This window comes from Leopardus geoffroyi, chromosome C3 (assembly GCF_018350155.1).
Source record: "Leopardus geoffroyi isolate Oge1 chromosome C3, O.geoffroyi_Oge1_pat1.0, whole genome shotgun sequence".
Lineage (NCBI taxonomy): Eukaryota > Metazoa > Chordata > Mammalia > Carnivora > Felidae > Leopardus > Leopardus geoffroyi.
The window spans coordinates 107,958,444-107,984,078 of NC_059338.1; the positions used below are offsets into that span (position 1 = coordinate 107,958,444).

Sequence of the window (25,635 nt, forward strand, 5' to 3'; positions counted from 1 at the left end):
GAGTAAGAATAAAATCTCCAATTTACTAAGAAAACCAACTCAGAAGGTCAGGTCTTTAGTCTAACGTCCCACAGGGAAGAAACGAACCACACCCTTGAACTTCAGCCGTAAGCGGCTGGAGGAGCGCTGGAGGTCTTTTGAACTCTTCCGGCTACCGTCGCTGGGTCCTCTCCTCTGCTTCTGCGCCTGCGCTCAGCTGGACCGCCGTCCATTTCTGTATCAGTTAGGAAGGACGTTGGGTTTAAGGTTGGTGTTGAGGTGAGTGTTGTTGTCGTCTGAGCTCTCATTAACTGCCGCATCCCGTTGCCTGCTCTCGCTCTGCCCTGGAGTTGAGTTGCGCTTGCATCTCTGCGGTCAGGAGCTTCTAACTTCTCGCTGGCTCGACCCCTGCACGCCCCCGCCGCGGCCTCTGGAGGGTCGCGCGGGCTGACCGCCTGCGCCCCCGGGGGCCGACTGGGCTGCAGGGGTCTGGAGGAGGCAGCTGGGCTTCGAAGGCGGCCGGCCCGGACCTGGTCTCTGCTGTGGTTTTTCCTCCAGTTAGTGTGACCTTGGTTAGGTCATTTCATTTGGCCCCAGCGTTTTCACCTGTGCAAAGGGAGGGGCGGTTTCTTCCTCAGGCGGTCTTGAGGCTAAGGGGCTACGTAGGGGAAACAGCCAGCTGCGTCGGCGCGAGGTCGGTGCTCGCTGCGTGGTAACGTTGGTGATTCCACTCTCGGGAAGCTGGAAAAGGGTTGCCGTGCCTGGTGGAACGGGGAGGGGGGTGGAAGGTGGGCGTCCGGCAGCCTCCCAGCACCCCGGCCGCCTTGGCGGAAGGTCTGTGGGGCCGCGCCGCGGTCACTGGGTGGGCCCTGGAGGTCACGGCTGGGCTCCTGCCCGAGTTTAAATCTTTCACCGCGTGACCTTGGAAAAGTCTCCTTCGTGTGCCCCAGTTTTCTCGTCAAAGAAGTGGGAATTATGAGCTGATAGGTCGCACGAGAGTAAACGCTCTAAATGCGTTTGCGCTTGTCAGTCTAGAGCCACTGCTTATCTTTCCTGGGGTCGAGATAATTTTGTTTGTAGTTTATACTTCCTGCTTTCTGTTGTTGGGCCGCAATGATCTGGTTTGTTTAGGGTCGTCGTTCAGCGTGCGACCATGAAGCAGACTAAGCTTTTAAACACTTTAGGCTTTGTGGGAGGGATCATGCCTGTGCCCCTCTTGGTATTAAAGTGCGTTATTGTAAGGATCCCTTAGATATCTTTTTATGTTCTTAGAGTTGTTTTTATTATTATTTTATCTTTGAAGGAGAATAACTACCATGACTTCCGGTGCTTTGGCAAAACCTCAGATGCGAGGCCTTCTGGCCAAGCGCCTGCGATTTCATATTGTCGGAGCGTTCGCTGTATCTCTGGGGGTTGCAGCTTTCTATAAGGTTTGTATGTTTGATTTCTACTTTGTGCCTATGGTCCAGAAAATGTGTTTTAAATTTGAAAATGTATTTTATTTTCATAAGTAGTTCTGAGGCTTTTAAAGAAACTCCCTCTTTAATGTGCTCCCTTCCCCTTTCCTCCCCTTACCTCAGTGCGGCAGGAAAATACCTCATATTCTCTAGATAGCTTGTTCTTCAACCTTAAAGGAAGCGGTATTAGTTTTTAAGGGCTGCCAGACAAAGTACAACAAATTGGGTGGTTTAAACAAATTTATTTAGTGTTCTGGGGGTTGGAGATCCAAGATCAGTGTGACTGAAAGGTGGATTTCTTTTGAAGCCTCTCTCCTTGGCTTGTAGGTGGGTTTCTCCCTTTGTCTTCACATGGTTCTCTGTGCTACTGTGTTTTTGTTTGAATTTCCTCTTGCAAGGATGCTAGTCATATTGGATTGGGACTCACAAACCTCATTTTAATTTACCTCTTTAAAGACCCATCTCTAAATCTGGTTACATTCTGAGGTATTAGAGGTTTAAGATTCCAACGCACGGGTTTTGGAAGACACAGTTCAGTCCATAACACAAGGATATAATTTTATTAAAGCAGAGGCATGTCAGGAAGGCAGTAGTTCTGTTTGGTAACCTTAATGGATTTGTTGCCATAGAACTGCATTTTAACGCTCCGTCTCCTGTGAATTTTAACATGCCCTTTGGGTTTTTCTAAATAATTTTTTTGTATTGTGGTAGAATACACAAAATGTAGCTATTTTTATGTGTACAATTCAGTGGTATTAAATACATTTATAATGTTGTATGACCATTGCTACCATTCACCTCCATAACTGTTTCATCTTGTAAAACTGAAACTATACCCATTTGACTGCTTTTTTGACTTAATTTGACTGCATTGTGGTTTTTTTCTCTTTTATTCTTTTAATGTGTATTACATTGATTTTGTATGTTGAACCATCCATGCATTCCAGGAATACACCTCACTTGGTAATGGCGTACAGTCTTTTTAATATGCTGCTGAATTCAATTTGCTAGTATTGTGTCAAGGATTTTTGCATCAGTGTTCGTGGAGGATATTGGCCTGTAGTTTTCTGTGTTTTGTCTGGCTTTGGTATCAGTATAATGCTGGTCTCATAAAGTGAGTTAGTGTTCCTCTACTTCAGTTGCTTGGAAAGATTTCAGAAGGACTGGTATTCTTTAGGTTTTTTTTTTTTTTGTAGAATTGACCAGTGAAGTCATCAGGTCCAGGCTTTTCTTTGTTGGGAGATTTTTGATTACTGATTCAATATCCTTAATAGTTATAGTTCTATTCAGATTTTTTCTTTCTTTGTAATTTAGTCTTGGTAGGTTTTGTGTTTATAGGAATTTATCCATTTCATATAGGTTATCCAGTCTGTTGGTATACAGTCGTTCATACTATTCTCTTATTATCCTTTTTATTTCTGTAGAATCTGTAGTATTCATTTCTGATGTTAGTAATTTGAATCTTCCCTCTTTTTTTCTTTGCCCATCTTGCTAAAGGATTGTCAATTTTATTTATGGTTTTGAAGAACCAGTTTTTTGGCCTCGTTGATTTTTCTTTTTTGTTTTCCTAGTCTCTGTTTTGTTGATCTCTGCTCTAATCTTTATTATTTCCTTCCTTCTAGCTTTTGGTTTATTTTGTTCTTTTTCCTAGTTCCGTAAGTTATAATGTTAGGTTGTTGATTTGAGGTCTCTCTTGTTTTTTAATATGTGTGTTTATAGCTAAAAATTTTCCCCCCTTAGCTCTGCTTTCACTGTATCCCATAAGTTTTGGTGTGTTGTGCTTTCATTTTCATTTGTCTCTAAATATTTTCTAATTTCATTCCTGATTTCTTCTTTGATCCATTGGTTGTTTAAATGTTTGTTGCTTAAACTTTATAGTTTTGTGAATTTTCCAGTTTTCCTTCTGTTACTGGTTTTAATTTCATCCCATTGTGATCAGAGAACATACTTTGTATATCTGTCTTTTTAAATCTGTTGACACTTAATTTGTGGCCTGTTTAGTCTATCCTGGAAAATATCCCATGTGAAATTGAGAAGAATGTGTTGTCTGTTGTTGGGTGGAGTATTCTTTGTATAGGTGTTAGATCGGGTTGGTTTCATGAGTTAAGTCCTCTGTTTCCTTACTTAGGTCTGGTTTTATCTATTATTGAGATTGGGCTATTAAAGTCTTAACTGTTATTGGAGAAATATTTTTCTCTTCATTTCTGTCAGTTTTTGCTTTATATGTTTTGCTGGTGTTACTGGGTGAGTAAATGTTTCTAATTGTTATAAGTTCTTGCCTTATTGAAACTTTTATGAATATATAAAGTCCTTTGTCTCTTGTAATTTTTTTGATTTGAAGTCTACCTTGTCTGATATTAGTATAGCCACTCTCTTTGGTTACTGTTGACATAGGACATCTTTTTTCACCCTTTCCCTTTCAATCTATTTGTGTCTTTGGATCTGAAATGAGTCTGTTGTAGATAGCATATATAGTTGGGTCATTTTTTTTTACGTTTATTCATTTTTGAGAGACAGCGGGAGCAGGGGAGGGGCAGAGAGAGAGGGAGACACAGAATATGAAGCAGGCTTTAGGCTCTGACTTGTCAGCACAGAGCCCAACGTGGGGTTTGAACCCACGGTTTGTGAGATCATGGCCTGAGCTGAAGGTGGATGCTTAACTGACTGAGCCACCCATGCACCCCTGGTTGGGTCATTTTTAATCCATTCTGCAATTTCTCTGAGAATTGTATATGTAGAAGGCTTTCAATGTCCTAGTCTTTAATGTCTGGCTCTGAAAAAGAGAAAAATGAAGGGGCGGGGGGAAAGGTGCTCTATCCTTTTAGGTTCCCTGGAAATTGCTCAGGTGAAAAAGAGTCTTGCGGGGGCGGAGGGGGGTGGGCAACAACAGTGGCCACCTGCCTGTTGTATGCCTTCAAGAGATCCAAAGTTTCAGGAAAGTTACACTAGACACATTGTGCTAGTGCAGTTGTATAGGTTGGGAGAGATTCCTGGTGTTTCCTATGCCACCTTTTTCCCAACATACTCTATATGCTTTATATTTCTCTAAGTCTCCACATTACATTTACAACTTTTTTCTATAAAAATGTTTATGGTATTACATGTGTTTATGACCATGTGTCATAGTGGCTCATGAGAGAATTAAAGCTTTGCAACGCTTTGTAGTTACTAATTTTAGTGTTTAGTTCTAGTATTTTTTAGTATATTGTGAGCCTCATTAGAGCAGGGTGCTTTTTTTGTTTACAGTGGCACCCCATTGTCAGTTGGCTGACCCACAAATAGATGCTTAAAAGTATCTGTTGAATAAGATGTAGTATCTAAAATTCAGTACAGTGGTAGATTGTATAGAGTTCCAGGTGCTTCGGAGTATACTAAGTGTATATACCTCTAAATATGCGTCTTTAAAGAAGTTAGAGTCAAGTTGGGGGAGGTGAAAAAATTAGGTATTCTTGCAAGACAGTAACAATGAAAGAACATTTCATTTCCCAGAGCTGTTCTGGAGCAGCTTATATACAGTTTGGAAGAATAAAGGTGGGAGAGAAAGGGCCCTGTCCTCCATGTACTAGGGATCTGTACTCTGATAGTTGATTGATGTCTTTGTTTCAGTGGGAGAGGAGGATATTGTGGGTTACACTGTGGATCATGGCTCTTTGAAAGAGAAGGTAGAATTTGTGCCTTGAAAGGGTGAATTTGAAGTGCTAAGGGGAGGGAGAACAGCTTGAGGAAAAGCACTAAGAGGTCTTTGCTTTGGGCCCCTTTGAAGAGACAAGCACAAAAAAGTAAATAAACTCTTTGCTCCATGAGATCTTTTCTACCTGGCATATAGTGGGCATGAAATAAATGTGGGAAAAGGATGGATGGATGAATAAATAAAGTGGGGGTAAGGAGAGAAATTTGGGGGACTCATTTCTTCACTCTCAGTGTCCTAATTGTTACTATCAGACTTGAGGCCTTTGTAACTTGTGTGGATTCTTGCCGCTTTGAACCTTGGCTTCTAGAATAGATCTGTTTGGGGTGCATGGGTGGCTCAGTTGATTAAGTGTCTGACACTTGGTTTCGGCTCAGGTCATGATCTCACAGTTTGAGCCCCATGTTGGGCTCCACACTTTAGTGCTTGGAGTTCTCTCCCTCTCTCTCTCACCCTCAACTGCTTGCATTGCTTGCTGTCTCTCGAAATAAGTAAATAAACTTAAAGAAAAAAAAACCCAGAATAGATCTGTTGTGTCATTGGGTTCCTGAATGCCCAGTGTGCAGTGGCTTTCAAATTTTTGCTCTGTAGTAAATATATTAACTACTGGCTGCAATCTTCTAAATTGGTTTCATTGCTTACTAATGGATCAAGGATGATTTGCTGAAACTTAGTTTTGATTTTAAGATACTTTCTGATTAGTCCTTTCTGCCTTTTCATCCTCTTTCCAGCAGTCCTACTACACCCTGTTCTCCAGCCCTTTGTAAGTAGTTGCTGTTACCCAATTCTGCTTTCTCCCATGAGTTTGTATACAACAGTAATGTTTTCATCTCACCGCGTGGCAAATTCCAGTTTATCCTCAAGATTCTCAAATGTTCCTTTATGGAATTGCAGCCTATTCCTCCAGATGCATTGGTTGTGCTTTGCTAGGTTCTCAGTCACTTGGTACCAGACTGTTTTTTACAGTATTGGGCACATTGTATTTTTTTTTTTAATTTTTAAAAAAAATTTTTTTTAATGTTTATTTATTTATTTATTTATTTATTTTTTTATTTTTTTTTTTTCTGCCCCTTTTCCCTCTGGCAACCATCAGTTTGTTTCCTGTGTTTATAATTCTGATTCTGCTTTTTGTTTATTCATTTTTTTAGATTCTGTTTTTGAATTATATATATATATGGCTCATATATATATATATGGCTCATATATATATATATATATATATATATATGTGTGTGTGTGTATATACCACATTTCTCTTATCCATTCATGTATTGATGGATACTTAGGTTGCTTCCATGTCTTGGCTGTTGTGAATGATGCTACAATAAAATAAATAAATATGTCTTCTAAAAATGAGTAGAAATAATAAAGATCAGAGCAGAAATAAATTATGTAGAGACTTAAAAAAATCAGTAGACGAAAATCAATGAGGGGCACCTGAGTGGCTCAGTCGGTTGAGCATCCGACTTTGGCTCAGGTCATGTTCTCACCGTTAGTGAGTTTGAGCCCTATGTCGGTCTTTGTGCAGACAGCTCAGAGCCTTCAGCCTACTTCAGATCCTTGTCTCCCTCTCTCTCTCTGTCCCTCCCTCTGTCTCTGTCTCTCTCTTTTTTTTTTTTTTTTTCACTATTTAAATCATTCATTTTTATTTTTTTTATTTTTTATTTTTTTATAATATATGAAATTTATTGTCCAAATTGGTTTCCATAAAACACCCAGTGCTCATCCCAAAAGGTGCCCTCCTCAATACCCATCACCCACCCTCTCCTCCCTCCCACCCCCCATCAACCCTCAGTTTGTTCTCAGTTTTTAACAGTCTCTTATGCTTTGGCTCTCTCCCACTCTAACCTCTTTTTTTTTTTTTTTTTTTTTCCTTTTTTCCTCCCCCTCCCCCATGGGTTCCTGTTACGTTTCTCAGGATCCACATAAGAGTGAAACCATATGGTATCTGTCTTTCTCTGTATGGCTTATTTCACTTAGCATCACACTCTCCAGTTCCATCCACGTTGCTACAAAAGGCCATATTTCATTTTTTCTCATTGCCACGTAGTATTCCATTGTGTATATAAACCACAATTTCTTTATCCATTCATCAGTTGATGGACATTTAGGCTCTTTCCATAATTTGGCTATTGTTGAGAGTGCTGCTATGAACATTGGGGTACAAGTGCCCCTATGCATCAGTACTCCTGTATCCCTTGGATAAATTCCCAGCAGTGCTATTGCTGGGTCATAGGGTAGGTCTATTTTTAATTTTCTGAGGAACCTCCACACTGTTTTCCAGAGCGGCTGCACCAATTTGCATTCCCACCAACAGTGCAAGAGGGTTCCCGTTTCTCCACATCCTCGCCAGCATCTATAGTCTCCTGATTTGTTCATTTTGGCCACTCTGACTGGCGTGAGGTGATACCTGAGTGTGGTTTTGATTTGTATTTCCCTGATAAGGAGCGACACTGAACATCTTTTCATGTGCCTGTTGGCCATCCGGATGTCTTCTTTAGAGAAGTGTCTATTCATGTTTTCTGCCCATTTCTTCACTGGGTTATTTGTTTTTCGGGTGTGGAGTTTGGTGAGCTCTTTATAGATTCTGGATACTAGCCCTTTGTCCGATATGTCATTTGCAAATATCTTTTCCCATTCCGTTGGTTGCCTTTTAGTTTTGTTGGTTGTTTCCTTTGCTGTGCAGAAGCTTTTTATCTTCATAAGGTCCCAGTAATTCACTTTTGCTTTTAATTCCCTTGCCTTTGGGGATGTGTCGAGTAAGAGATTGCTACGGCTGAGGTCAGAGAGGTCTTTTCCTGCTTTCTCCTCTAAGGTTTTGATGGTTTCCTGTCTCACATTCAGGTCCTTTATCCATTTTGAGTTTATTTTTGTGAATGGTGTGAGAAAGTGGTCTAGTTTCAACCTTCTGCATGTTGCTGTCCAGTTCTCCCAGCACCATTTGTTAAAGAGACTGTCTTTTTTCCATTGGATGTTCTTTCCTCCTTTGTCAAAGATGAGTTGACCATACGTTTGTGGGTCTAGTTCTGGGGTTTCTGTTCTATTCCATTGGTCTATGTGTCTGTTTTTGTGCCAATACCATGCTGTCTTGATGATGACAGCTTTGTAGTAGAGGCTAAAGTCTGGGATTGTGATGCCTCCTGCTTTGGTCTTCTTCTTCAAAATTCCTTTGGCTATTCGGGGCCTTTTGTGGTTCCATATGAATTTTAGGATTGCTTGTTCTACTTTCGAGAAGAATGCTGGTGCAATTTTGATTGGGATTGCATTGAATGTGTAGATAGCTTTGGGTAGTATTGACATTTTGACAATATTTATTTTTCCAATCCATGAGCAGGGAATGTCTTTCCAATTCTTTAAATCTTCTTCAATTTCCTTCGTAAGCTTTCTATAGTTTTCAGCATACAGATCCTTTACATCTTTGGTTAGATTTATTCCTAGGTATTTTATGCTTCTTGGTGCAATTGTGAATGGGAGCAGTTTCTTTATTTGTCTTTCTGTTGCTTCATTGTTAGTGTATAAGAATGCAACTGATTTCTGTACATTGATTTTGTATCCTGCAACTTTGCTGAATTCATGTATCAATTCTAGCAGACTTTTGGTGGAGTCTATCGGATTTTCCATGTATAATATCATGTCATCTGCAAAGAGCGAAAGCTTGACTTCATCTTTGCCAATTTTGATGCCTTTGATTTCCTTTTGTTGTCTGATTGCTGATGCTAGAACTTCCAGCACTATGTTAAACAACCGCGGTGAGAGTGGGCATCCCTGTCGTGTTCCTGATCTCAGGGAAAAAGCTCTCAGTTTTTCCCCGTTGAGGATGATGTTAGCTGTGGGCTTTTCATAAATGGCTTTTATGATCTTTAAGTATGTTCCTTCTATCCCGACTTTCTCAAGGGTTTTTATTAAGAAAGGGTGCTGGATTTTGTCAAAGGCCTTTTCTGCATCGATTGACAGGATCATATGGTTCTTCTCTTTTTTTTTGTTAATGTGATGTATCACGTTGATTGATTTGCGAATGTTGAACCAGCCCTGCATCCCAGGAATGAATCCCACTTGATCGTGGTGAATAATTCTTTTTATATGCCGTTGAATTCGATTTGCTAGTATCTTATTGAGAATTTTTGCATCCGTATTCATCAGGGATATTGGCCGGTAGTTCTCTTTTTTTACTGGGTCTCTATCTGGTTTAGGAATCAAAGTAATACTGGCTTCATAGAATGAGTCTGGAAGTTTTCCTTCCCTTTCTATTTCTTGGAATAGCTTGAGAAGGATAGGTATTATCTCTGCTTTAAACGTCTGGTAGAACTCCCCTGGGAAGCCATCTGGTCCTGGACTCTTATTTGTTGGGAGATTTTTAATAACCGATTCAATTTCTTCGCTGGTTATGGGTCTGTTCAAGCTTTCTATTTCCTCCTGGTTGAGTTTTGGAAGAGTGTGGGTGTTCAGGAATTTGTCCATTTCTTCCAGGTTGTCCAATTTGTTGGCATATAATTTTTCATAGTATTCCCTGATAATTGTTTGTATCTCTGAGGGATTGGTTGTAATAATTCCATTTTCATTCATGATTTTATCTATTTGGGTCATCTCCCTTTTCTTTTTGAGAAGCCTGGCTAGAGGTTTGTCAATTTTGTTTATTTTTTCAAAAAACCAACTCTTGGTTTCGTTGATCTGCTCTACAGTTTTTTTAGACTCTATATTGTTTATTTCTGCTCTGATCTTTATTATTTCTCTTCTTCTGCTGGGTTTAGGCTGCCTTTGCTGTTCTGCTTCCATTTCCTTTAGGTGTGCTGTTAGATTTTGTATTTGGGATTTTTCTTGTTTCTTGAGATAGGCCTGGATTGCAATGTATTTTCCTCTCAGGACTGCCTTCGCTGCGTCCCAAAGCGTTTGGATTGTTGTATTTTCATTTTCGTTTGTTTCCATATATTTTTTTATTTCTTCTCTAATTGCCTGGTTGACCCACTCATTCGTTAGTAGGGTGTTCTTTAACCTCCATGGTTTTGGAGGTTTTCCAGACTTTTTTCTGTGGTTGATTTCAAGCTTCATAGCATTGTGGTCTGAAAGTATGCATGGTATAATTTCAATTCTGGTAAACTTATGGAGGGCTGTTTTGTGACCCAGTATATGATCTATCTTGGAGAATGTTCCATGTGCACTCGAGAAGAAAGTATATTCTGTTGCTTTGGGATGCAGAGTTCTAAATATATCTGTCAAGTCCATCTGATCCAATGTCTCATTCAGGGCCCTTGTTTCTTTATTGACCGTGTGTCTAGATGATCTATCCATTTCTGTAAGTGGGGTGTTAAAGTCCCCTGCAATTACCACATTCTTATCAATAAGGTTGCTTATGTTTATGAGTAGTTGTTTTATATATTTGGGGGTTCCGGTATTCGGCGCATAGACATTTATAATTGTTAGCTCTTCCTGATGGATAGACCCTGTAACTATTATATAATGTCCTTCTTCATCTCTTGTTACAGCCTTTAATTTAAAGTCTAGTTTGTCTGATATAAGTATGGCTACTCCAGCTTTCTTTTGGCTTCCAGTAGCATGATAAATAGTTCTCCATCCCCTCACTCTCAATCTAAAGGTGTCCTCAGGTCTAAAATGAGTCTCTTGTAGACAGCAAATAGATGGGTCTTGTTTTTTTATCCATTCTGATACCCTATGTCTTTTGGTTGGCGCATTTAATCCATTTACATTCAGTGTTATTATAGAAAGATATGGGTTTAGAGTCATTGTGATGTCTGTATGTTTTATGCTTGTAGTGATGTCTCTGGTATTTTGTCTCACAGGGTCCCCCTTAGGATCTCTTGTAGGGCTGGTTTAGTGGTGACAAATTCCTTCAGTTTTTGTTTGTTTGGGAAGACCTTTATCTCTCCTTCTATTCTAAATGACAGACTTGCTGGATAAAGGATTCTCGGCTGCATATTTTTTCTGTCTAGCACACTGAAAATCTCGTGCCAATTCTTTCTGGCCTGCCAAGTTTCAAAAGAGAGATCAGTCACGAGTCTTATAGGTCTCCCTTTATATGTGAGGGCACGTTTACCCCTTGCTGCTTTCAGAATTTTCTCTTTATCCTTGTATTTTGCCAGTTTCACTATGATATGTCGTGCAGAAGATCGATTCAGGTTCCGTCTGAAGGGAGTTCTCTGTGCCTCTTGGATTTCAATGCCTTTTTCCTTCCCCAGTTCAGGGAAGTTCTCAGCTATTATTTCTTCAAGTACCCCTTCAGCACCTTTCCCTCTCTCTTCCTCCTCTGGGATACCAATTATATTATTTCTTTTTAGTGTATCACTTAGTTCTCTAATTTTCCCCTCATACTCCTGGATTTTTTTATCTCTCCTTCTCTCAGCTTCCTCTTTTTCCATAACTTTATCTTCTAGTTCACCTATTCTCTCCTCTGCCTCTTCAATCCGAGCTGTGGTGGTCTCCATTTTGTTTTGCATTTCATTTAAAGCGTTTTTCAGCTCCTCATGACTGTTCCTTAGTCCCTTGATCTCTGTAGCAAGGGATTCTCTGCTGTCCTGTATACTGTTTTCAAGCCCGGCGATTAATTTTATGACTATTATTCTAAATTCACTTTCTGTTATATTATTTAAATCCTTTTTGATCAGCTCATTAGCTGTTGTTATTTCCTGGAGATTCTTCTGAGGGGAATTCTTCCGCTTGGTCACTTTGGATAGTCCCTGGCGTGGTGAGGACCTGCAGGGCACTTCCCCTGTGCTGTGGTGTATAACTGGAGTTGGTGGGCGGAGTCGCAGTCAGACCTGATGTCTGCCCGCAGCCCACCGCTGGGGCCACAGTCAAACTGGTGTGTGCCTTCTCTTCCCCTCTCCTAGGGGCGGGATTCACTGTGGGGTGGCGTGGCCCGTCTGGGCTACTTGCACACTGCCAGGCTTGTGATGCTGGGGATCTGGCGTATTAGCTGGGGTGGGTAGGCAAGGTGCACAGGGGCTGGAGGGGCAGGCTTAGCTCGCTTCTCCTTAGGTGATCCACTTCAGGAGGGGCCCTGTGGCAGCGGGAGGGAGTCAGATCCGCTGCCGGAGGTTTGGCTCCGCAGAAGCACAGAGTTGGGTGTTTGCGCAGAGCGAGGAAGTTCCCTGGCAGGAACTGGTTCTCTTTGGGATTTTGGCTGGGGGATGGGCGGGGGAGATGGCGCTGGCGAGCGCCTTTGTTCCCCACCAAACTGAGCTCTGTCGTCCGGGGGCTCAGCAGCTCTCCCTCCCTTTGTCCTCCAGCCTTCCCGCTTTCTGAGCAGAGCTGTTAACTTATGACCTCCCAGACGCTAAGTCGCGCTTGCTGTCGGAACACAGTCCGTCAGGCCCCTCCGCTTTTGCAGGCCAGACTCCGGGGCTCTGCTTGGCCGGCGAGCCGCCCCTCTGCCCCGGCTCCCTCCCGCCAGTCCGTGGAGCATGCACCGCCTCGCCGCCCTTCCTACCCTCTTCCGTGGGCCTCTGGTCTGTGCTTGGCTCCGGCGACTCCGTTCTGCTAATCCTCTGGCGGTTTTCTGGGTTATTTAGGCAGGTGTAGGTGGAATCTAATTGATCAGCAGGACGCGCGGTGAGCCCAGCGTCCTCCTACGCCGCCATCTTCCTGGAATCTCAATGTTTATTTATTTTTGACGGAGAGAGAGAGAGACGTAGCATGAGCAGGGGAGGGGCAGAGAGAGAGGGAGACACAGAATCTGAGGCAATCTCCAGGCTCCGAGCTGTCAGCACAGAGCCTGACTTGGGGCTTGAACTCACAGACCGCCAGATCATGACCTGAGCCGAAGTCAGACGCTCAACCGACTGAGCCACCCAGGTGCCCCTGGGCACATTGTATTTTAAATAGTACTTGCTTTAGTTTGTGTCTCTTCTACTAAATTAAGAGCTCGGACCATGGCAGACCCATGGTCCATCTATTCTGAATGAAAAGTTTTAAAGTTTGCTTGGTAGATTAGTCAATGTTTGTGTACAGTTAGTGTTTGATTGGATGGAAAGTTCCCAAAGCACTGAGGAATCCAAATTCTTATTAAAGAATTAAGGCAGGTGTAAACTTGATTCTCTTGGTAGATGCTTGCTTCCTTCATTTCCCCTGTCCAGTTAGTGTAGATTGCTTTGTTGATTTGGCCTTCATTCTTAGTTTGACTTATACTCACAATTTTAATCAGCTTTTATGCTTTTTACATGAAGTTGCCCACCAGTAAATCATTTTTGGTTAAGTTAATCTACTAAGCCAAAATTCATGAATATGGGTTAGATTTTGAGACAAGACTTATCCTGAAGGGATTTTCCCCTGTAGATAGAGCAATTACTGTTATATAAATTAGGCTTGTTCTAAATTTTCAGGTATTAGCTTGTTTTGTGTAAGGCCTCAGATATAGATTTTATGGCTTTCAAGTAACTCATGGTATAGTGGATCTAAATTAATAGTTTTTTTTTGACTACCAGATTTTTGACCTAAAAAGAGTCTAGTTCAAGTGTAACAAAACAAAACAATTTAGGTAGAGCTGTAACACCCATTTGCTGTTATTTTTTGGGTTCACTGAGCCTTTTACTTTATTTTTGTCTGCCTTAGTGTACAATGTTTTTTTTTTTATTTATACATTAAAAAAATTTTTTTGTAATGTTTATTTTTGAGAGAGAAAGACAGAGTGCGAGCAGGGGAGGGGTAGAGAGAGAGGGAGACACAGAATCTGAAGGAGGCTCCAGGCTCTGAGGTGTCAGCACAGAGCCTGATGCGGGACTTGAACTCACCAGCCATGCCATCATGACCTGAGCCAAAGTTGGACGCTCAACCACCTGAGCCACCCATGCGCCCCTAGCATACCATGTTTTTAAAAGGAAAAATATTTTTCTTGTTCTAACAAGAAATGCTCAGTTATCTTCTGGGTAATGGGCTGGCGTTCAGAGGGTTGCATTGGGGCTCCTGCCTCTTGGTCTCCCTGGAAGAAAGTAGTTGGGAATTTAGATAGGAGGTGAGGCAGTCAAACTTGTCAAGTAAAGGGCTCTTACCATATTCATACCAAGTGTCATGATTCTGTGTATGTCTGCAATACCTTAATGGATGTAGTTTGGCACTTGACGAATTTTTACTGTTTTTTTTTTATGCAGGATGGGATTTGATTTTGTATTATATAACCCATGCATAGAAATCCACTAGGTAGTGTTTTGTGGAAAATAAAACCTTTGCCAAATGAAAGACCTGGGTTTGAATCCTGGCTGACCCATCTACCAACTAGTGCTTCTTCCTAGACTTTAATCAGGTTACTTAAATTCTGAGTTCCAATACCTCATCTGTAAAACAGTTCAATATCTATTCTAAGGGCTTAAATGATGTTGAAGTGTAAATTACCTGGAACTGTTCTTACCAGATAGAAAGCTTCTTGTGCCTTTTAGAGGCAGGTGGGTACTGAATTGATCTGACTCCTTTGAAATTAATGTAATTTAAATTGAACCAGAATATTTTAGCATGTGTCAGCTGTGGGGATATTTGGGTTTTTCTGGAGGGAAGGCAGCTGTCTTCTCCCTAAAACCTTTTAGCTTTCTGGGTATCTTCATTTGGCTCTTACCAGTGTACACACTCACACCCAACAAAAGGAGGAATCTGTCCCCAAGCAAGGAAGGCCCCTTTTGCTGAGTAGTTTCCATGAGGCTCTTCCTTTCCATCTGTGTCAGTGCTTCCAACCTTTGTCTTAGGAAATACAGAGTTCAAGTTAAAGGTGAACGAACACAAACATTATGATTTGTGTTGTCTTTGGATATTGTTTCTAATGATTTAAAAAATAAGCCCTAATGGGATATGTTACTTTTTAGTTTGCTGTGGCCGAACCAAGAAAGAAGGCGTATGCAGATTTCTACAGAAATTATGATTCCATGAAAGATTTTGAGGAGATGAAGAAGGCTGGTATCTTTCAGAGTGCAAAGTGATTTTGGAATATAAAGGTAATATAGCTGTTTGAAGTTACTGTTTAAAATTTTTTAAAAATTGTGGTAAAATACAGATTGTTAAGTACCTTCACATTGTTGTACAACCAATCTCCAGAACTCTTCATCTTGCACAATTACCCATTGAACTACTCTCCATTCCCCCCATTCCCTGGCAACCACCACTCTACTTACTGTCTCTGAATTTGACTACTCTAGGTACTTTATTTAAGTGGAAACATACAGTATTTGTCTTTTTGTGATTGGCTTATTTTACTTAATATAATGTCCTCAAAATTCATCCGTTTTGGTATGTGTCGGAATTTCTTTCCTCTTTAAGGCTAAATAACATCCCATGGTATGTATATACCACATTTTGCTTTTCCATTCACCTTTGGTGGACATTTGGATTACTTCCACCTTCTGATGATTGTAAATAATGTTGCTGTGATGTATGTAAATATCCCTTTAAATTCCCTCTTTTTGATACTTTGGAGTAGGTACCCAGAAGTAGAATTGTTGGATCATATAGTAGTTCTATCTTTATTGTAAGGAACCACTATACCGTTTAATATGGCAGCTGCACCATTTTATACTCAGTCGACAGTGCAGGAGGGTTTCAGTTTCACTACATACCTTGCCAGTACTTGTTTTCTGTCCTCCCCCCCCTCCCCCCCCTCCCCCCCCCCCCCAGTAGCCATCCTAATGGATGTGAGGTGGTACTGGATTTTGATTTTCATGTTTATTTCCCTAATGGTTAATGATGTTGAGCATCTTTTCTCATGCTTATTGACCATTTGTATGTCCTCTTTGTAGAAATGGCTAATCAGGTTCTTCCCCCATTTTAATCAGATTGGGGTTTTTTGTTGTTGAGTTGTAGTTCTTCAAACTCTTGTCAGATACATGATTTGAAAGTATTTTCTCCCATTCTAAATTTTTTTTTTTTTTTTCAACGTTTATTTATTTTTGGGACAGAGAGAGACAGAGCATGAACGGGGGAGGGGCAGAGAGAGAGGGAGACACAGAATCGGAAGCAGGCTCCAGGCTCTGAGCCATCAGCCCAGAGCCTGACGCGGGGCTCGAACTCACAGACTGCGAGATCGTGACCTGGCTGAAGTCGGACGCTTAACCGACTGCGCCACCCAGGCGCCCCATCCCATTCTAAAGATTGCTTTTCACTTTGTTGTTGTGTTCTTTGCACAGACATTTAAAATTTTGATGGGGTCTAATTTATGTAATTTTTATTTTTGTTGCCTGTGCTTTTGGTGTCCTGTCCAAGAAATCTGCCAAATCCAATGTCATGAAGCTTCTGTTATGTTTTCTTTTTTTATTTTTTTAATTTTTATTTATTTATTTATTTATTTATTTACTGTTTGTTCATTTTTTGAGAGACAGAGTGCAAGTGGGGTGGGGCAGAGAGAGAGGGAGACACAGAATCCAAAGCAGGCTCCAGGCTCTGAGCTGTCAGGACAGAGCCCAGTGCAGGGCTTGAATCCATGAACTGCAAGATCATGATCTGAACCAAAGTCGGACACTTAACCGACTGAGCCACGCAGGTGCCCCTGTCATGTTTTCTTATAAGTTCCAGTGTCTTGAAGCTTTTCTAATGTTTTCTTACAGGTTTTATAGTTTTAGCTTTTACCTTTAGGTCTTTGATTCATTTGAGTTAATTTTGAGATAAGAGATTCAAAAAGGGTCCAACTTCTTTATTTTTTGTGACTATCCAGTTTCCCAATAGTGTCTGTTGAGAAGACGGTCCTTTCCCAAGTGGATGGTCTTGGTACCTTTGTTGGTAATTTTTGGACTGTATGTGTGAGGGTTTATTTTAGGCTCTGTTCTGTTGCATTGGTTTATATTTACGTTAGTACCACACTATTTTAATTACTGTAGTTTTATAGTAAGTTTTGAAATTAGAGATTGTTTTGGTTATTCAGGGTCCCTTTGTAGTCTCTCTGAATCTTAGGGTGGATTTTTCTACTTCTGCAAAAATGCTGTTGAGGTAGGGATTGCATTACATATGTAGCTCACTTTGGACATCTTAGCAATTATAAGTATTCCACTTCATGAACATGAGATGCCTTTCCATTTATTTGTATCTGTAATTTTTTTCAGCAGTGTTTTGTAGTTTCAGTATATAGGTCTTTTGCATTTTTGGTTAAGTATTCCTGTGTATTTTATTTTTTTGGATGCTTTTGTAATTGGAATTGTTTTCTTAATGTTTTTATGATTATTCATTGTTAGTAGATAGAAACACAACTGACTGTTGTGTGTCGATTTTGTATCCTGCAACTTTGCTCGGTTAGTTTATTCGAAGTATCTTTTTCTTTTTCTTTTTCTTTCCCCCCTGTGGAATCTTTAGGGTTTTCTACATATAAGACCAGGTCATCTGCAAACAGATAGTTTTACTTTTTCCTTATCAATTTGGATGTCTTCTTTCTTTTCTCTTGCTTACTTGGTTTGGCTAGCCCTTCCAGTTCTTTACTGAATAGAAGTGGTAAGAATAGGCATCCTTATCTTTTTCTTGATCTTAGAGAAAAAGCTTTCAGGCTTTGACCAGTAAGTATGATATTAGCTGTGGCCTTTCCATATATGGCTTTTATTATGTTGTGGTAGTTTGTGTTTGTTCCTGATTTATTATTTGTTTCCCTGTACTGTTAATTTTCATTTGCATGACTTGTTTTGTAAGTGGAAGTTTGTACCTCTTAAAACCTTTCACTTGTTTTACCCATCTCCCTATTACCCTCCCCCTTTACATCTGCTTCTGTGTGTTTGTTTCCTGACTTGCTTCCCTTAGCATAATATCCTGTAGATTCATTCATATTGTTGCAGTTGGCAAGATCTCATTCTGTTTTATGGCTGAGCAAGAAGTGTGTGTGTGTGTGTCTGTGTACACCCAGTAGTTGAATTCCTGGATCATATGGTAATTCAATTTTTAACTTTTTGAAAAATCTCTGTACTATTTTCCACAGTGGTTGCACCAATTTACATTCCCACCAACAGTGTACCAGAGTTTTCTTTTCTCCACATCCTTGCTAACACATGTTATCCCCTGGTTTTTTGATACTAGCATTCTGACTGGTGTGAAGTGATATCTCATTGTGGTTTTGTTTTGCATTTCCCTAATGATTAGTGATACTGAACATCTTTTCACTTATCTGTTGGCCTTGTATGTCTTTGGAAAAAATGTTCAGGTCTTCTGTCTATTTTTAATTGGATTATTTGGGGGTTTTTTGGTGTTGAATTGTACACGTTTTTTATATGCTTTGGATATTAACCCCTTATCAGATACTTAGTGTACAGATATCTTCTTCCATTCAGTAGGTTGCCTTTTCATTTTGTTGATTCTTTCTTTTGCTGTGCAAAAGCTTTGTATTTTGGTATAGTCCAAATAGTTTATTTTCGGTTTTGTTTCCCTTCTCTGAGGAGACATGTCCATAAATATGTTGCTAAGGCTGACATCCAAGAGATTACTTTCTATGCTTTCTTCTAGGAATTTTATGGTTTCAGGTCTTACAGTTAGGTCTTTAATCCATTTTGAATTTATTTTTGTGTATGGTATAAGAAAGTGGTCCAGTTTCCCAGCACCATTTATTGAAGGGATTGTGTTTTCCCCCATATGTTCTTGCCTCCTTTGTCATGTAGATTAATTGACCATATAAGTGTGGATTTATTTCTGGGCTCTACTCTGTTCCATTGATCTGTGTGTCAGTTTTTGTGCCAGTACTATACTGTTTTGATTACTGTTGCTGTGTAAGATATTTTGAAATTTGGAATTGTTAACTCTAGCTTTGTTCTTTCTCAAGATTGCTTTGGTTATTCAGGGTCTTTGTGGTTCCACATACATTTTACGATTATTTGCTCTAGTTCTGTGAAAAATGCTCTTGGCATTTTGATAGAGATTACATTGAATCTCTAGACTGCTTTGGGCAGTATGGACATTTTAACAATGTTTATTAAGTCTTGAATCCATTAGTATGGTATATCTTTCCATTCAATTTCTTTCATCAGTGTCTTAGTTTTTAGAGTGTAGGTCTTTCACCTCCTTGGTTAGATTTATTACTAGGTATTTTGTTGAGTGTATTTATCATGAAAAGGTATCAGATTTTTCAATTGAGTTTTCTCCATTCAGATGATGTGTGGTTTTTGTTTACTTCTGTGGTATGTTACATTGATTGTAGTGTGTTGAATCATCAAGAATAAATTCCACTTCCTCATGTTGTAAAATCCTTCTAATGAGTTGTTGAATTCTGTTTGCTAGTATTTTGTTAAGGGTTTTGCATCTATATTCATCAGGGATATTCTGTAGTTTTCTTGTATTATATATTTGTCTGGCTTTGGTGTTGGGGTAATGCTGGCCTTCTAGAATGTTTTATATTTAATGAAATTATCAATCATGTTTTCACAAGAGGAAACATAGGAAATGGTTAGGAAAACATAGTAGGGGGCAGTCTCTCCCCACCCAGAAATGTTTAAGATGTTAAAACAACCTCCTCCTCCTCCTCCTCATCTTCTTTTTGGGAGGAGCTTGAGGAGGATTGGTGTAAATTCTTTAAGGGTTTGATAGAATTCACCTGTGGAGCCATCTGATTCTGGATTTTTCTTTATTAGAAGGTCCTTACTAGTTATAGGTCTGTTTAATATTATCTGTTTCTTCCTGATTTATATTTTAGGAATTAATCTGTTTCATGTAAGTTGTCTAATTTGTCAATGGAGTTGTTTATAGCATTGTTTTACAATCCTTTTTATTTCTGTGAAATCAGTTGTAATGTTCCCTTTCATTTCTGTTTTTAGTTATCTGGGTCTTCTCCCTTTTTTTTTTTTTTTTCTTAGCCTAAAGGTTTGCCAGTATTGTTGATCTTTGCAAATAACTGGCTTTTGATTTTGTTGATTTATCTATATTATTGTAATTTTTACTATTTCCTTTCTAGCCTTGAGTTTAGTTTTTCTAGGTTTTTTTTTTTAGTTTTTCTAGGTTTTTAAGGTGTTAAACTTAGGTCGTTGATTTGAAATCTTTCAAGATTTTCCTTGTGATCTCTTTGACCCATTGGTTGTTAAAAAGAACATGTTTAGGGGTGCGTGGGTGGCTCAGTCGGTTGAGCGTCCGACTTCAGCTTACGTCTGACTTCGGCTCAGGTCATGATCTCACAGTTCGTGAGTTCGAGTCCCGCGTTGGGCTCTGTGCTGACAGCTCAGAGCCTGGAGCCTGCTTTGGATTCTGTGTCTCCCTCTCTCCTTGCCCCTAACCCACTTGCCCTCTGTCTCTCTCAAAAATAAATAAACATTAAAAAAAATAAAAATAAAAAAAGAACATGTTTAATTTCAGCATTTTTGTGGGTTTTTTTTTATTTTCCTTCTTGGATTCATTTCTAGTTTCAGTCCATTGTGATCAGAAAAGACAGTTTGTATAATTTCAGCCTTTTAAATCTATTAAGTCTTGTTTTGTGGTTTAACATATGGTCTATCCTGGACAGTGTCTGCACTTGAGAAAATTGTGTTTTGTGGTGGTGTTAGGTAGCATGTTCTGTTCTGTACCTGTCAGGTCCACCTGGTGTGTAGTGTTGTTCAAGCCCTCTTGTTTTAATAATCTTGTGTCTAGTTCTTTAGCCATTACAGTAGTTCCCATTTATCCATGGTTTTACTTTCGGCCATTTCAGTTACCTGTGGTTAACTGTGGTCCTTTAGATGATCCTGCTCCTGAAATATTGTCAGAAGGTCAGTAGTAGCTTAATGCTACGCCACAGTTCCTATGTCATTCATCTCCCTTTACCTCATCCGGTAGGTGTTTTATCATCTTACATCACAAGAAGGATGAGTATGGTACAGTAAGATATTTTGAGAGAGACCACAGTTAAATAAATTTTTTTACAGTCTACTGTTAACAATTAGGAAAGTCCTATTTTGTTAGTCTCTTACTGTGCTTAATTTATAATTTAAACTGTCATAGGGATGTATATCTAGAGAAAAGCATAGTATGTACAGGTTTCAGTACTATCCATGTTTTCAGGCATCCACTGCAGGTTTTAGAATGTAGCCAGTGGAGGTCTTGGAATGTGTCCCCAGTGGATAAGGGGGGGGACTACTGTACTGAAAGTGGGATATTACATTACTATGGAGCAGTTTCTCCCATCAACCTGTTAGTGTTTTGCTTTATATATTTGAAAGGTCTGGTGTTTGGTGCATATGTAATTGTTCTGTCTTCTTGGTAAATTGACCCTTCTTTATATAATGTTTTTGTCCCTTGTAACTTTTGACTTAAAGTTTTGTGTGATGATAGTACAGCCACTCTTGTTCTCTTGATTATTATTTTGTATGGAATATCTTTTTATATCCTTTCACTTTAGAACTGTGTGGTGTCCTTAGATTTAAAGTGAATCTCCTGTAGACAGCATATGATTGGATCCTGTTTTTTATTTATTCTGCCACTCTGTATCATTTGGGAAGTTTAAACCATTTATATTTAGGATGATTACCGATAGGGAAAGACTTTTGCCATTTTATTGTTTCTGTAGAACAGCTTTTTTGTCCTTCCTTTCCTCTCAATGCGTGTGCATTTAGTTTTTTTTTTTGTTTTTTTTTTTCTTTGTAGTGACATGTTTTGATTCCCTTTTCGTTTTCCTTTTGTGTAAATTCTATAGATATTTTCTTTGTGGTTACCTTTGGTATTTTCTAGGACATGCTAAAATTACAATAATCTGGGGCACCTGAGTGGCTCAGTCAGCTAAGATTCCGGTTATTGATTTTGGCTCAGGTCATCATCTCACAGTTCATGGGTTTGAGCCTTGTGTTGGGTTCTGTGCGGGCAGTGTGGAGCCTGCTTGGGATTTTCTCTCTTCTTCCCTCTCTGCCACTCCCTTGCTCATGCATGCTTTTGGCCTTTCTCTCAAAATAAATAAATAAAATTTTTTTTTTAATGTTTATTTTTGAGAGCGAGAGACCGAGACAGAGTGCAAGTGGGAGGGGGAAGAGCGACAGAAGCAGGCTCCATCCAGGCTCTAAGCTGTCAGCACAGAGCCTGATGCGGGGCTTGAACCCACACCCATGAGATCATGACCCGAGTCAAAGTCGGACGCTTAACCGAATGAGCCACTCAGGCACCCCAGTAAATATATTTGGAAAAAAAAAATGACAACAATCTACTTCAGACTGATATTTTCAATCGCAAATAAAAATTTTACTCTTTAACAACTCTCCTCCCCCTTTATTAGTCACGAATTATATATAGCATACTCGTTAATATAGATTTATAGTTTTTTAAATCCTACAAACTTAAGAGTTCTGAAACAATTACAGTGATGCTGGTTTATATTTGTCTATATATTTACCTTTACCAGAGAACTTTATATTTTCACATGGCTTCAAGTTACTCTTTAGTATACTTTTGTTTCAACTTGGAGAACTCCCATTGCAAGTCTAGTGAGGAACTCCTGATACTTTAGCTTTTTTGTTTATCGAGGAATGTCTTAATTTCATCCTCATTTTTGAAGGACAGTTTTGCTATATACTGTTTTTTGGTTGACTTTTTTGTGAGCACTTTAAATATATCATCTGACAACCTTCTGACCTGCAAGGTTTCTGCTGAAAAATCCACTGATAATCTTACAGAGGTGATGTAGGTGATGAATCGATTTTCTCTTGCTGCTTTTAAGATCCATTGTCTTTGGATTTGAGAGCGTGATTATAGTGTCTTGATGTGGGCTTCTTTGAGTTTATCCTACTTTCAAGTAACTTCTTGTGTTTGTATATTCATTTCTTGCCTCAAATTTGGGAAGTTTTTGGCCATTATTTCTATAAATAAGCCTTTTGCTCTTTGCTTTTCTGGGAGTTCCATAATGCATATATTGATGTTTGTGATGATGTCCCTCAGGTCCCGTAACCTTTGTTGTTCATTTTCTTTCCTTTGTGCTCCTCCCAGACTCAAGAATTCAAATGAACTTTCTTCAAGTTTGCTGATTCTTTTGTCTGAGTCTGCTGTTAAACCCCTTAGAGATTTTTTTCAGTTCAGTTACTGTGTTTTTGTGGACCATAATTTTGATTTTTTTAAACAATTTTTCTGTTGATATTTTGTTTGTATATCATTTTCCTGATTTCATTTAGTTGTCCAAGTTCTCCTTTAGCTCATTGAGCAGTATTTAAGACTGTTGTTTTAAAGTCTTTTTAGTTAGAGTCTTGTATTTCTTTAGTGTCAGTTTTTGAAAATTTATTTGGTCTTTTGAATAGACCATATTTCCCTTTCTTTGTATGTCTTTTGTTGAAATTAGGGTATTTGAATAATAGCCACTCCCTCCCCATCTTTGTGGATTACCTCCATGCAGGGGAAGATCTTCACTAAACAACCCAGCATAAAGGCTCAGGGTTGTCTCACTTTTTCTGGAGATACATCTTTCTTGAGTGTGTGTGTGTGCGCGTGTACGCATGCATTTTTGTTCCAGTTCTTGTATATACTCAGTTGCTTTTTAAATGTTAATTTCTCTAAGAGTCTCATTCTGTTTCCTGTATAGAGCGTTAGCTGTTCTGTTTTATTCCTCTGCCCATAGTCTCTTGCCCATAGGTGCCTGTGAGCCTGAAGGTCCTCTGTAGCTCTTGTGTCCTGGGACCCACCACAACTTTCAGCAGCTTGCAGTCTGATATCTCAAGTATGCCACACAGTTCCGGTGTTCTGAGATAGGCAAGTTAGAGAAAAGTCCCTTGGGAAGCTCTCAAACAACTCAGAATGTTGTAAGCGATTTTTATTCTTTACCATCTGTCCTGAGGGAAGAGCCAGGAATTGTCAGTTTCCTCCTAAGCACATTGTGCTGCACCAAGGATGGGGTGGGGCAAGAGCGAGGAAAAGAAGTCCATGACATTTCCTGCCGTTTTGTGTGTTTTTCTTGTTTTATTAGTGTTGGTTGCTGTAGCTAATTTTTAAGTTTATTTTTTGAGAGAGAGAGAGAGTGGGGGAAGGGCAGAGAGAGAGGAGAGAGAGAATTCAGTGTAGAGCCCTTCACAGGGCTTGATTTCACAAACTGTGAGATCATGACCTGAGCTGAAATCAAGAGTCTGACGCTTACTCAGCTGAGCGACCCAGGCACCCCTGTAGTTATTTATCTTAAAGGAACTATCTGAAATCAGTTGGATTGTATGTATGAAGTATCTACCATATAACTTACGATAGAAAAAATAAGAACTTTATTTCTAAAGGTTGGAAAATTGATAAGGAATTATGATTTTTCTCATACTATGGACTATATTATGTCCATTAGAAATGCTATTCACAAAGTAACATGAGATTACTATATAATAGAAAATATTTTATATAAAGGGTATGCTTTTTTTTTTTTTCTTTAAGTTTGAGACACAGTGTGAGTGGGAGAGGGGCAGAGAGAGATGGGGAGAAAGAGAATCACAAGCAGGCTCCACAGTGTCAGCGTACAGCCTGATGCAGGGCTGAAACTCACCAGCTGTGAGATCATGACCTGAGCTGAAACCAAGAGTTGGATGCTTAACTGTGCCATCCAGGTGCTCCAAGGGTGTTTTATGTTTAGTAAAAATTACACAGGGAAGAAAAAAGACTGAAGGTAAAAATAAAAAGATCAAGAAAATATTAATGGTTCTGTATTGCATCTTAAGTGCTGGTTTTCTTATAACTTTGACATTTTCACAGTTACCACAGTGCATATGCATTTCATAATCAGATGTTAACAGGCTAATTTTTAAATACTTGTTAGTTTTACCTTTTTTTTTTTTTTTTTTTTTTTTTTTTAATGAGAAGCTGATTGTGTTTAAAAACCAGTAAGAAAAAAGATTTGGAGACAAAGATAGAAATACTCTTTAGAACAGACTGGCTGCTGCTTTTCAGAACAGTATGTGGATGTGAGAAGGGAATGGAGGAGAGTGGACTTGAGAGGGAGGAAAAAGGCAGAATTTGGTGAATGGAAAGAAGTCAGAGTAAGGTGTCATGAACCCAAAACTGGTTAGGATGGTCAGGGACCTTGGCAGAGAGTGAACCTGGAGCCCAGGCTGCCTGAAATGGTTTTCTCCTGGGCAAAAGGTGAGTGAGCCAAGTGTAGGCTCCAGTAGCAGGAGTAGACCTTATGTGACCTTAAGGGTGGTGAGGTGTTAGCAGAGAATGCTTGTCATTAACTAAGCCACTGTGTTTTTTCCACAGAATTTCTTTGGGTTGAGTTCCATGGAAGTTTGTCACTGACCTGTGTTCCAGAAGTTTGAAACATGAATATTGGGTTATGGAATAGTTTGTCTTGATAAATAAACTAACAGATACTGTGGACAGTAAGTCTTTGCTCATTTATTCTTATTGATACTTTAGTGTGCTTGCATCAGAATTAAGAGATTTTAACTGTGTGTATTTATGAACCTTAGGAAGATAACTTGATTTCAAGATTTCTTAACGGTTTCATTGTTTTAGGATATTTTTTATTGCTCTGAGGTTAATTTCACTGAAATACTGCTAGGTGCCTTTCTTGGTCCTGCGTCATGAATTAAGGAGGTCTATAGGAGTCTACAAAGCTACTGTTCTTTATGCTCTTAGAAGGGACAGAGAACGGTTTTTGTAAGATATGTCCTTGGGCTTCATTGTCACTGTTTGGTAGCCCTGCTGGATTAA

General features: G+C 39.5%; 1 protein-coding gene across 1 annotated transcript; it reads left to right on the forward strand.

Annotated features, from left to right (window-relative positions):
• Window positions 1-128: 128 nt before the first annotated feature.
• LOC123585685 (cytochrome c oxidase subunit 6C) lies at window positions 129-25,305 on the forward strand. Its single transcript, XM_045454099.1, has 4 exons — window positions 129-258; window positions 1,283-1,409; window positions 14,925-15,053; window positions 25,180-25,305. Exons 2-3 carry the CDS (start codon window positions 1,296-1,298, stop codon window positions 15,036-15,038), a joined length of 228 nt encoding a protein of 75 aa, XP_045310055.1. The 5' UTR covers window positions 129-258; window positions 1,283-1,295; the 3' UTR covers window positions 15,039-15,053; window positions 25,180-25,305.
• The last annotated feature ends 330 nt before the right edge of the window (window positions 25,306-25,635 follow it).